This window comes from Mauremys reevesii, linkage group 1 (assembly GCF_016161935.1).
Source record: "Mauremys reevesii isolate NIE-2019 linkage group 1, ASM1616193v1, whole genome shotgun sequence".
NCBI lineage: Eukaryota > Metazoa > Chordata > Testudines > Geoemydidae > Mauremys > Mauremys reevesii.
The window spans coordinates 144,434,591-144,446,796 of NC_052623.1; the positions used below are offsets into that span (position 1 = coordinate 144,434,591).

A 12,206-nucleotide genomic window follows, 5' to 3' on the forward strand; every position below is an offset into this window, starting at 1 on the left:
AACGTTATACAGACGTGGCCAGTTTGGACATGTGTGAGTATTAAAGTGGCTTAATGGTTGAAGTATTCATGTTCTTCCTGAGTAATGTGGGAGCGTTCCCAACACTCTTCATTGTTGTTTTATTATTTTTAATTAAGCTTTAAAATTTGATTATATGGTGTGTTCCCCCAACGTCCTGCAGTAGATAAATTGGTAACAGATTTGTCGCAGTTTGGTGAGCAATTAAGAATAGGGGCGCCCTATAGAATTTACACCATCTATCTGTTTTACCTTTGTTATTTTGTGTTTCTTTTGTTTGGTACTGTTGGTGTTATATGTTGAGGATTGCATGATTAAAGGTGAGCCTACTCTCAGCTGCAATAAGTCTGAGAACTGGAGAGGGGTTTAGCATTTTTCTCTCCACCCTGGTTGACCGGAAGGGTGGCAGGTGGATCTACCCCCAGTCGTAGCAGGACTGGGCAATAGAGTAGTTGGAGAAAAGGGCCGAGATGTGTACTTGATAACTAGAATTGAGCAATTAAGGGTACAGATCATGAACCAGGCGGCAACTCAAACCTGCGCCAGGGCAAGTTGCAGGCCTTGAGACAGGATTTCCAGTTAGAAAAGGAAGCCCTGGCTAAGCAAGTACCAGTCCTTCAGGGACTTGTTAAAATTTAACCATTTGTGCTCAGCATATGTCGTAACAGCAGTGTGTTTGCTACAAGAGGAAATTGAATAGTTCAACGCCAGTAGGCCATGTGTTTTGCCCAGGTGGCAAGCCTCACAAGGCTTGGGTAGTCTTGTAAGTACAAATGTTATGCAGAAGAGACCAGAAGGGTGGGGGCAGAAGCCCATGAAAGAAACGGTTCAGCAAAAAAAAAAAAAAAAGGATCGGGCCCAGGCGGCCAGGCAACAGACAGAGAACTTGGAGAACAGGTTGGAAACTTTTAGGGTGTAGTGAAAGAACAGAGTAAGTAAGTATACGCATAGGGGTTCAAATACTCAGAAGAATATTTGGAATGGTGATCTGAGTTAATAAGTGGCTGTTGGAAAACAAGCAAGTGATTTAAGGCACAGTAAAAAGTTAACTTTGCAGTTGCTGGAGGGAACAGCAGTTGAACTTTGTAAACGTACTAAAGTAAAAAGTTCTTGGTGTCTTTGAAATGTTTGTAAATAAATTCAGGCAAAGAAATTATTAGATTGCAATCATTTGGCTATGAACAATTTTGTTAAATTAGCTGAAGAATGTATACAGTGCTATGTCATTAAAATTGTATTAGGCTCTAAGAGCACTGTGAGTGATGATGTTTTCTTTCAGTGTTTACAAGCAGGAGTTACAAGTACAAAGCGAGCCAGTGAGCATCTGTATTAATGCAAATTATCTAACTAATAAGATAGGAGCCACTAAAACGGGCTGCCTATACAACACATACAAGACAATATGGGGTAATTCCCTTGTTTTGCCTAAAATCAACAAGAGTATTTGTATATTTTTAGTAATGATTGCCTGCCCAGAAGGGGTAGACTTCTGTTTTTGTCTTTCAGATAATCAGAGAAAACTGATGCCGGCTGAACAGCATTCAACGTACCATGATTTGCTGGCACAGTAAAAAATTGTGTTTTGTGTTCTATGTTCTGTCTTGTGGTGTTTGTCTTGTGGCCAGAATTGATGTGTTTAATATTTTTATGGGATGGTCTGATTTGAAATCGAGCAGCAGTGTTGGATTGAAATGCAGATATTTGTTTTGTTCAACTTAGAATACAAAGTGTTTGGATACATCAGAAAAATGTGATATACTAAAGTCTTACACATTTTCTTAAGTAAGAGAAAGATACTACATTGGCCAAAACTTTTAATTGACAATTGTTATTGAAATTTGCATACTAACAGTCTTTGAAAGCAAGGACATGGGAAGTTAACCCATTCCCCATATTGTACATGGAATCCTTCTGGCTACCTCAGACTTCTAGCCAGAGGGCTGGGGATGGTGGAAAGCTATTGGACTACAGTTTGTATTAAATGAACTCATTGAAGTGGGTGTGCTTGTCTTGGTTTGTTGTTCTCAAGCTCTGTAATAACATTATTTTAGTAAAATGGTATATGTGGCATATATTAGATAACACTAATGTACTGTATAACAGCAATGTGTATGTGTTCATTGTTAACACAAGGTGTATAAGTAAAACGTGAAAGTTTTTTTGTAGGTTAAAAAAAAAAGCCAAGAAGGAAAGCGAAAAAAAAAAAAAAAAAAAAAAAACAAGTTGACTGAAAGCTAAGACTTGGCTAACCCCCAAAAGGAACAAGGGGGGGACTTAAATTTGCCCATGCAGCTATAAAATTTGTAAAATCTGCAAAGACACTAATGCAATGTGTTAGGTTTCTTTTCTCACAGGTAAAGAAGAAACAACCCAAAGATCCTAGCAGCCCTGCCACTCCTTGGAACCAGGAGACTGGGTCTACATAAAGATCCATCAACGAAAGACTGCCTTGGCTCCATGCTGGAAAGGCCCGTATTGAGTCCTGCTGACTACCAACACCGCTGTGAAGTGCCAAAGACTGACTGCCTGGACCCAGGATTCTCACTGCAAAAAGACCCCTCCACCTCCGAGGAATTCTCCTACTGATGATTAGCCTATTCCTTTTTCTACTTCTATTGTGCTTCTGAACAGCAGGGAAAAAGGACAAGGTGACGTGCTGGTTGAACCTCTCCCTTGTCCACGGACAAATCTATTGTGCCTTTGAATTTTTCTAAAAGAAGCAAAACCATTACAGGGTGATGTACTGATAATCTCTTCCCTGTAGAATGCTAAACTACATCTGTTTTGGGAAAGAGGAAGAAACACTCACTCCACTGACATTGCCAAAGTCCAGGAATTCCTGACTAAAAAGAATATTAAGAACTGACCCTGGTGAAGAAACAAACAATTACACACTGGCAGGAAGAAATTTGTGGGACTTATATTTGGAACTGTGGTATTAATTGGATTTTGGGGTTTATTCTACAGGCTGCGCCCTGTGTTTTGGATAAATCCTTCAGCATGTATTGCCCTCCCTCATTGCATTTTGAATAACATTGTCCTTATCCAGTTTTCAGATCGCTTTTACATACCCAGATTGCTCACAAGGGGCTGCCATTAGATTAGTATAACAGAGAGCCTGGGCTATTTCCTCTGCAACAAAGAGGGACCTAAAAGCCAAGAAAATGATGAGAAATTGGGCCAACTAGAAAAGGCCACTAGACTTACTTTTCAAGCTCAGCTATCTTAAGTACAGGCTGCAGTTGGTGAGTTACATGTCATTTCCACCCTTAGTTCTGTGACCCAGACGTTACTGACAGAGATGGTACTGAATATCACTGAGGCTGGGAAGGCATTGCAGTGGGATCTAGTATGTTTAAATTGATCCTGAGCACTGGACTAGGCCCACTGCCCTTACAGACGCCTCAGGAGCACCATCTAATCTGTGGTCATGAAGACATACTTGGACACTTTCTGGATGAAAGTGTGGATATTCATAGTGCTCCTTCCAAGCATTTGGACACATACCAGATCCTGCCGGGTCCATGGGGAGGAGGCGTGTGGGACTAAATTATTTACCGAGACATCTGGGACATTAGACCACTTGGTATACCTAATTGATTTATAGTCGGTGCCCCAGACCAATGAACTGTTACCCCTCACGGCGATTTAAAGCTTTGTTGTCCCAAGAGTCCCGTTGGTCCTCTAGGGACAAAGGGGGGATTGTTAGGCCTGAATAAAGATGTAGCACAAAACCAGTTGTGCCAACCTGACTGGAGTCAAGCATCTAGAGGTTTCTGGGTAATCTCAGAGTGGAAAATACTGAGAAGCAGCATTGTCTCACAAAGCCCTGGGAAACAGTGAGATCAGTGAAGGGGCTGGGACCAGCTGTGTTATATTGAGAAACAAACTGTCTGAGGAACTGATAAGACATACAAGCATCTCACAGTTCTGACTCTAACTTCTTGGTTTAGTGTTCGGTGTGTTTTAACTCCCTCGCATTCCTAACCTTTGGCGCTTGTTGAGATATTAACATTTCAATATTGTAGAGACTAGGTATGCGTATATATTAAAAGGTGTCTAATTTCTAGTTGTTAGACAAAGGGGGTGGATTGTTCTAGTGAATGATCTATGACGTAATAAAACTGTCTATATAAGCTAATACTAAGCTGTAAAGAGGCGGCTGGTTCTGAGCTGTTCTTTTACTGACACGTGCACTTGTCAATAAAGAACTTTTTATCGGACCTTGCTGGTGTTGCCTGTCTCTCTGCGGTCAGACAACGAACTTCGCTGTTGGGGTTCGAGTCCCCGACAGTAGGGTCTCAGACATAATTGAATTTGTCCTGCATAGAGGACCTCTCTCTTTCCACTCAGAAAGGCAGCATGGTAACAGTTCACAATGGAAAGCTTTTCTTTACACCAGCTAGCGATACAAACTTAATTTCCTTTTAAATGAAAAGGTAAATTGGGCAGCAAAGAGAGGGCCAAGCAGGCAGGTGCTGTGATATGACACTTGGGCTCAGCCTGGGGTTTGAAATTGTGAATCTTCAAACATGGGCCAGGTTAACTCAACCCAGGCAGCTAAAGCAGGGCCCTGGCCATTGGGCCAAGCACCTCTGCTGCGTGGCACTATCATAGTCAGCGATGGTGCTCGCTGGGCACAGACTGGGGCCGCGCCCTCCTCCTCGCTGCTGTGCAGGGAGCTGGAGGGAGGCACGTGCCTGCCCCCCCCCCAGGCCAGAGGGGGCTGCATGTGACCGGGGCGCACAGCTGGTGAAGAACAACGTCACTGTGCAGCAAGCTCCTTGCAGGATCCTCCTTCAGTGAGAGCCCCCCTCCACCGAGCATGCGCAGCTCGAGCCCCACGCACAGCCCAAGCTGAGCTATTAGTACGTGAGAAGCCTGGAGAGATCACTTCACTGCGCCTGCGCACAATCTACACGCGCTCCTCTCGCAGCACCCTGCCTAGTAGTCGCCGGAGTGGCTCAGGAAGCTCAGCGCGCATGCGCAAACTCAAAGGCCGCAACCCGCTGAAGGAAGCAGCAAGCGCATGCGCACCAGCCGTTATGGCGTTTCCTGCGGAAGGGGAGACAAGGGAGGTTAGATACAGCATGACGTAATCCCACCTCCCCGCGACCGGTTGTGTCGTCTCTCCTGTGTCCTATTCCCGGAAGTGTCCGACCAGAAAATGGGGCTGCTGCAGGAAGGTTCCGACACACGTTTAGTTCCGGGGGTATCTCTGTATGCGGGAACCGCCGCTGCCGCCGCCGCCGCCTCCTCCTCGGTGCCGCAATGATCCCGATCCCGGTGGTGGTTTGCGTGCTGGGGGGCTGGTGCGTCATTTACCTGGCGGACACGCTGCTGAGGGTGAGGTCGCGGGGCAGCGAAGGGACGGGGGAGCGCTGGACCCCCGGCTGCATCCGGGGGGGCGGGGGTGTCACTGCGGCCGGCGGCCCCTGCAGCAGCCAGGGGGGAGGGGCGCCCCCCCGCCGCCGCCTTTGTCGGGGGCGCCTCGCACCCCGGGCCCCCGGGTTTGCTGCGTCCCGAGGCAGCCCCGTGTATGTGTCTCAGCGCCTCTAATACACGATCACAGAAATAACAAGTACAACAAAACGTCGCCCACTGGTGAATGAAATAGTCCTAAAATAACCTCCGGGGGGGGAGTGTTACCAGGCTCCTTTTCTCCTCCGGGCGTTTGAAAATGGCGGTGGAGGTGGTGGGAGGGATTGGAAGGAAAAGGGACAGGGGTAGGGATGTGTGGTGGGTTAAATTGCTGCTTTAAGGATGCGTTTTTCAGCTGTATCAAGGGACCCGAGAGCGGTGGATCTCAGCCAGGAACCTGGGGCGCCCTGGGTGGCCGTGAGCAGGTGTCTGCCACGCAGGGCCAGTGTTAGACTTGCTTGGGCCCGGGGCAGAAAGCCCACATGGGGCCGAAGCCCAGGTCGCTGAGCCCCACTACCCGGGCCTAAGGTCTGAGCAATGTAGCTTTGCGGAGGACCATGTGTCATGGGGCCCTGGGCAATTGCTCTGCTTGTTATCCCCTAACGCCAGCCTGGCTTTTATATGCAATAAACAAGTTATTGTAGAGTTTTTATAGCATGTTGGGGGAGGGGGGGACGGGACCTCAGAAAGAACAAGATTGAGAACCCTGCCCTAGGGCATATAGATTAGTGCCTCTTTTGGCATTTTTATAAATCTGACCAGGGCTGCCGGGGGGGGGGGGGGCAAGTGGGGCAATTTGCCCCGGGCCCCTTACAGGCCCCACGAGCTATAGCCAAGAATCCCTTCCCTGGCTAGAGGTGCCTTTTTAATTTTTACTTACCCAGTAGCGGTCTGGGTCTTTAGCGGCAGGCCCTTCACTAGCTCCGGGTCTTCAGTGGCGGGTCCTTCAGTGCTGCCGAAGACGCGGAACGAGTGAAGGACCTGCCAAAGACTTGGAGCGCCGCTCGATGAGTACAAGTGCTGCAGCGGGTGGTGCCTTTTTTTATGTCTGCTACTCCGCTTTGCCCCATCCCCTGAATTCTCTGGGATCATGGAAATACTAGCGTCCGCAGAGGAAGTATATTTTCATAACTAGCAAAACTTTGCTCAGTAAATTTTAATGTTGATGCTAGTTGTTTGTTTTGTTGCTTGTCCCTTGAAAGTTAAATACTTATATAAATGTAACAAATTTGAGAACAATGATTGTGAAAATCAAACATAGTGCTCCCTCCATGCTGTTCTTATTTTTCAGAGCAAAGGTCCTAATCCTGCAATCTTAATCACTCATGCCAGCCCTGATGAAACCTGGTTTATTTCAATAAAGGAAACATATTTAGATGTAGGCTAGGAGCAAAAATATTTTTAGAAATTATATAGGAACAAACTCTTAAAGATATTTTCTCTTAATATTTAGAAGATGAGCAAACAGGAGTAATAAGCAGCTCCCTCTGCTGCTTGCCTTGATAAAAAACAAATAAAGCTCAGTGAATAATGAAAACAATATTTGCCAAACATTTTATAGAAAAATATTGTGATATTATGATTTAATAATTAAGCCAACAAAAAGTTCAATAAGCTATTTGTAAAAAAACAACAGTTATTTAAAAAAAATGTTCAAATTTTATTTGAGGAGATCTAGAACAAATACTGGCAAACAAACTTGAACTAAGCACTCCATTCATTAGGAGTGGTTGAATACAAGGGGGAAGAAATCCAAAATCTGAACGATGATCTTTCTTTCGTAGGTAAACAAACAAAAAAAAAAGACCAGCCATCAGGCTGTCTTCTGATTTTAGCTATTCAAAGGCTTTTTTTGACAAACAGTTTTGGACTCTTACCCTGTAGTTGAATGTGGGCAAAACTTTTACACTTATGTGGAGACCCACTGAAGTAATTGGGACTCCAAATGGTCTGCCCATCTACATCTGATTGCAGGATAGGGGTCTTGAAATGGGTTTCTCAGTCTGAGCAACCATCCTTTTTCTTTTTAGATCCCCTTTGATACTGCTCATCCATGAGCAAAGAAGAAAAGAAACCATACAGTTTAGAGGCAATTGAGTAGTTGACAGCAGTCCTGAGGGACTCTTGAGGAGAGCAGGCGAGTCCAGGAAAAATCCCAAATTTGAATATATTTAGTCATCAGTCATCATCAGACGCCCTGCAGCATTCCTCCTGCACCCCAACCCCCTGCCCTGAGCCCCCTGCCGCACCTCAGCCTCCTGCCTTGAGCCCTCTGCCGCACTCCTCCTGCACCCCTGTCCTGACCCCCCTCCTGCACTCCACACCCCTCCCTGCACTCCTGCTCTGAGCCCCCTCCTGCACTCTGCACCCCCTCCTGTCCTCCAGCCCCCTTCCCTGAGCCCCGTTGTATGCCCCACATCCCTCCTACGCTCCAAATCCTTGCCCTGAGCCCCCTCCCGGACCCCTGCCCCAGCCCTACATTCATGGCCCTCATGCAATTTCCCCACCCAGATGTGGCCCTTGGGCCAAAAAATTTGCCCATTCCTGATATAGGCAGATCTCTGAGTCATTGCAGAGCCCCATTGTCTTCAGTCATAATCCTTAGAAAGTGTGGAATGTTGTCCTTCCTCCTAGCACAGGGGTGGGCAGGGGGTTGGGGTACCGGGAGGGATGTGGGTACAGCAGGGGTTTGGCAGTGGTGTGCAGCGAGGCTAAGGCAGGCTCCCTGCCTGCCCTGGCCCTGTGCTGCTCCCAGAAGCGGCCAGCACGACGTCCCTGTGGCCCCTGGGGGAGCAGGGGCAGAGGGCTCCACACACTGCCCTCGCCTGCGGGTACCTCCCCCGAAGCTCCCATTGGCCACTGTTCCCTGTTCCCAGCCAATGGGAGTTGTGGGGGGGCGGTACCTGCAGGCAAGGGCAGCACATGGAGCCCTCTGGCCTCCCACCCCCCTCCTGCAGGGATGTGGTGCTGGCCACTTCTGGGAGCGGGGCCAGGGCAGGCAGGGAGCCTGCCTTAGCCCTGCTGCGCCACGGGGGTGGCAATCCCGCCGGCTGTAGTTTGCCCACCCCGTCCTAGCAGATATGAAAGGTGCCTTAGATACACAGTTAGGCTTTAACTTCTAAGATCAAGAGGCTGAAATTCTTGAGTCTTGAGCAGGCTTTGTCAGTTACAAAAGGATGTTAAGGACCCTTGGGTGCTAAAAGGTATTCATATGGCTCCCCAGTATTTAGCAGGCATTCATAATTTTGAGGGCTTGTAAAAATGATAAGGTATATCAAGTTTATAATAAAATTAATAAGGCAAGGATCAGGTAGACCTGAACCATGAGAAGTTAAAGTGAAGCTAGTGTGAAGGGTTTAGGAAACTCAAGCAATCAGAGTTCAGTAAGTATCTGTTAGATTCACTATTATGTATTAGAGCTGCATGAGTGAGAATATGTTGGTGTGATCTGATGTTATGGTCAGTATTAGGAAAGACATGCTATTTGGAAAAACCTGGGGGGAAAAAGGTTTGTATTAACTGTTTTGATCTGTTTTTCAATGGAACTCTGTCATTTATTCTTATGATTATTCTTTATGCTCTCTTTTTTAAATTACTGTTAAAGTTAGGTTAGTTAATGTCAATTGTTAGCTATTGATTTATTAATGTTGTTAATAGAAGCCTGTAACTAATGCAAAACTGGGTGAGTGACTTTAAGCTGGGTCTAGGGAATGGCAGGCAATACAATGGAAGTTTCTGCATGTCCTCAGCAAAATTGAAAGGAAGCAGTGCTATAATAGGTAGATTGGTGAAGGAGGAGGAAATTATATTAAAACAGTGAAACATATATAAAGAGAAGACAAAATGGGGGGGGAACATCCTGAGGAAGTAGATCTAATATCTTGAAAAGATATAATTTGGAAGACATTTCTGAGGTGTTTGCCTTTTAATTAATTCCGCAAGACAAGGAAAAGGGGTGAACTATAAATATAAACACACAGGGAGAGAGTCTGCTGTGGCCCCTTGGTGGCGGATGGAAGGGCTGGAGCAGTATAAAGGCCTCCACAAGCCTGCATGTGAGAGAACTGCAAGCCTGGGTCTGAGGGTCAAGTCAAGGGTGGTGCTGCAGAACATAGTGCTATTGAGGTTCTGGGCATTACTCTGTCCATAGGGTAACCCAGGGAGGTTGCCAGCACTGAGAGACTCTCTCAATCTAAATTATTCCAGGGCCAATTGGGCCTCTGGAGCAGCTGGAATAAGGAGGGCACAAGAGTGGCTTAAACTTCCATAATCTCTTCCCTCTGGGCTGCAAGTTCCATGCTGTGCTCTTATGTCTACACTGCAGCTGGCAGCATTCCTCCCAGTTTGGGTACATAGACATGCACTAGCTCTGTTTCGCATTAAAAATAGCATGAGCAGTGGCAGGGACTAGCTGCCCAAGTGGCCTATGCTGCCACCCATGCTGCAACATGCACACTGCTGCTTTTTAGCATGTTAGCTGGAGCAGAGCCTAAGGTGTGTCTGTCTGCTTGGACCGGGAGGCATGGTCCCAGCTGCAGTGTAGACATATTCTAATCATTGCAGCATGGAATCTCACCCATAGAGTGGGCCTTTGATACTGGCTTCCATGAAGCAAATTAGGGGAAGTGTATTTGGAAAACTAGACCCATATCCAAAATTGCAGCTATCAGTCTGCACCACACATTAAGTATTTATTACCTACCTATATTTGACATTGAGTTATGTTTTTGTTATGGTTAAACGTTCATGGCAGCCTCTAATAGGAAATAAATCATACCGATTATTTTATACACTTAGTTAAGTGAAATTTTTTTGGTACTTTTACAAAGTCATTCAGGTTGGTGTCCTGTTGTGCCTGTTAATTGGGTGACAAAGTAAATTCCTCCTAGCACAACAGTATATATGATAAGTAATTAAAAGCAATATAATATACAGTTGTAATATAAGTTGATTGCTCGAATATTGCATACTGTTACCAGATCTTTTGGAATAGATATAAATCATAGTGTTTACATTACTCCTGGGGGAATTCTGTGCCACCATGAACGAGATTAATTTATGCCCCCCACAGTGTTCTTTGCTTCCCCGCAGAAAAATTACTTTCTGATGGGGAAGCAAAGGGAAGCCACAAGAGCAGTCATACAGCCCTCCCCAGCGGTACGTTTTGAGTGCCCAGGGCAGCCGGCAGAGAGGTAAATCACTGTGGGGCAGAGGGCGGAACTGGGGAAGACCTGGCTGGGCTGAGGAGGACGGGACTCCCTTTTCCCCTGCATGGCATCCGGGGATGTCAGACCCACCCCCAGATTTCTCCCCCAGCTGTAGGAAGTTCTGCAAACTGCCCCTTGCCCCCTCCCCTTGCACTTCCTGCACCCATCGCTCCTCAGCTGCAGAGGGAGGGATCTCTGTACAAGGAGCTGCTCCCCCATCCGCCCAGAACCCCACCGACAAGCTCCACTCCCTCTGCACCTGGACCACTGCTACAAGCCACCCACACCCGGATCCCCACCCTACCGAGCCCCAACCAGCTGCACCTGGATCCCCACCAAGCACACTCACCCTATCTGGACCCCCGCTGAGCTCCCCCTACCCAGACCCCCTGCCAAGTTCTATTCCCCCCCCCACAGCCAGACCCCCTGCTGAGCCCCAACCACCTTCACTTGGGCCCCCCTGCAGAGTCCCATTACTGTTGCACCCAGAACCCCACAACAAGACCCTGTGCATCCAGATCGCCCCTGCACCCAGATTGCCTCACACAGAACCCTCTCAACCTACACCTGGATCCCCCCACGCTAAGCCCCTCCACACTTGGATCCTGCCTTACTGAGCCTGCCTGTCCACACCTGGCATGGAGGGGCAGGGCCCTGGGGTGTTTCTGAGGCAGGCCCGGTCCTTGCATTGTGTCAGCGTTAAGTGCAGCCTCACCGCTGAGTCTGTGCCGGGGGGGGGCGGGGCGCTACACAATGATTTCCCATCTCTGTGCAGCCAGTGGCCTGTGCTCCCCAGTGCCACGCTGGAGCCTCCACATTTATTTGACAAATAAAATTTGCAGAATGTTGCAGAATTTTAAAATACTGTGGGCATAATTTTGTGGCGCAGAGTGCCCTCAGGAGCATAACGTATCAAAAATCCAGGTGTGCTAGGAATCTCCTATTTTGCCATCATGAAAACATTTTCCCCAAAAATATTTTAAAAATCACCAGTCTAAATTCAGGAAAATGTACTGTTTTAAGACAGACATTTATTTTTACTTGAGAAGAGTAAATATACTTTAAGCAAAATAATTTTCTTTTTGACTATTCTCACCAGCCAGTTTCCCATGATTCCCCTCCACCTTGGAGTAGAATCACCCGGAACAATTTTTAGGTGAGACTCTGTCTACCAAACAACCCTGGGTCCATGGAACACTTTTAAACTCCTAGATTAATGTTATGCTTGTGCTTTGATTGAAAGTATTATAACTGAGATGTTACACTTACATAAATATATATATTTTAGCGCTATCAATCACAATTTACTCACGCGATTAACTCAAAACAAATTAACTTAATCACGGTTAATTGCAGTTTTAATTGCACTGTTAAACAATAATAGAAAACCAATTTAAATTTGTTATAAATATTTTGGAAGGTTTTCTACATTTTCAAATATATTGATTTCAATTACAACACAGAATGCAAAGTGTACAGTGCTCATTTTATATTATTATTTTTATTATAAATATTTGCACTGCAATTTTTTTAATCTCGTGATAATTTTTTTTTAATCAT

At 46.3% G+C, this 12,206-nt stretch overlaps 1 protein-coding gene across 12 annotated transcripts in view; it reads left to right on the forward strand.

Moving 5' to 3' along the window:
• Nucleotides 1-5,149: 5,149 nt before the first annotated feature.
• MBTPS2 (membrane bound transcription factor peptidase, site 2) overlaps nt 5,150-12,206 on the forward strand; it is a 51,412-nt gene continuing 44,355 nt past the window's right edge. For 8 of the 12 annotated variants that reach the window (XR_005591379.1, XR_005591380.1, XR_005591366.1 and 5 more), the window contains exon 1: nt 5,150-5,364. Coding sequence is in view for 2 of the 12 variants with exons in the window: in XM_039515219.1 (XP_039371153.1) it covers nt 5,290-5,364 (75 nt within the window). In the remaining 10 variants the exon portion in view is untranslated. Of the gene's footprint in view, nt 5,365-5,460; nt 5,623-11,745; nt 11,803-12,206 lie in introns of those variants that run through there. The other 4 variants (XM_039515183.1, XM_039515174.1, XM_039515154.1 and 1 more) reach the window with 4 other exon arrangements.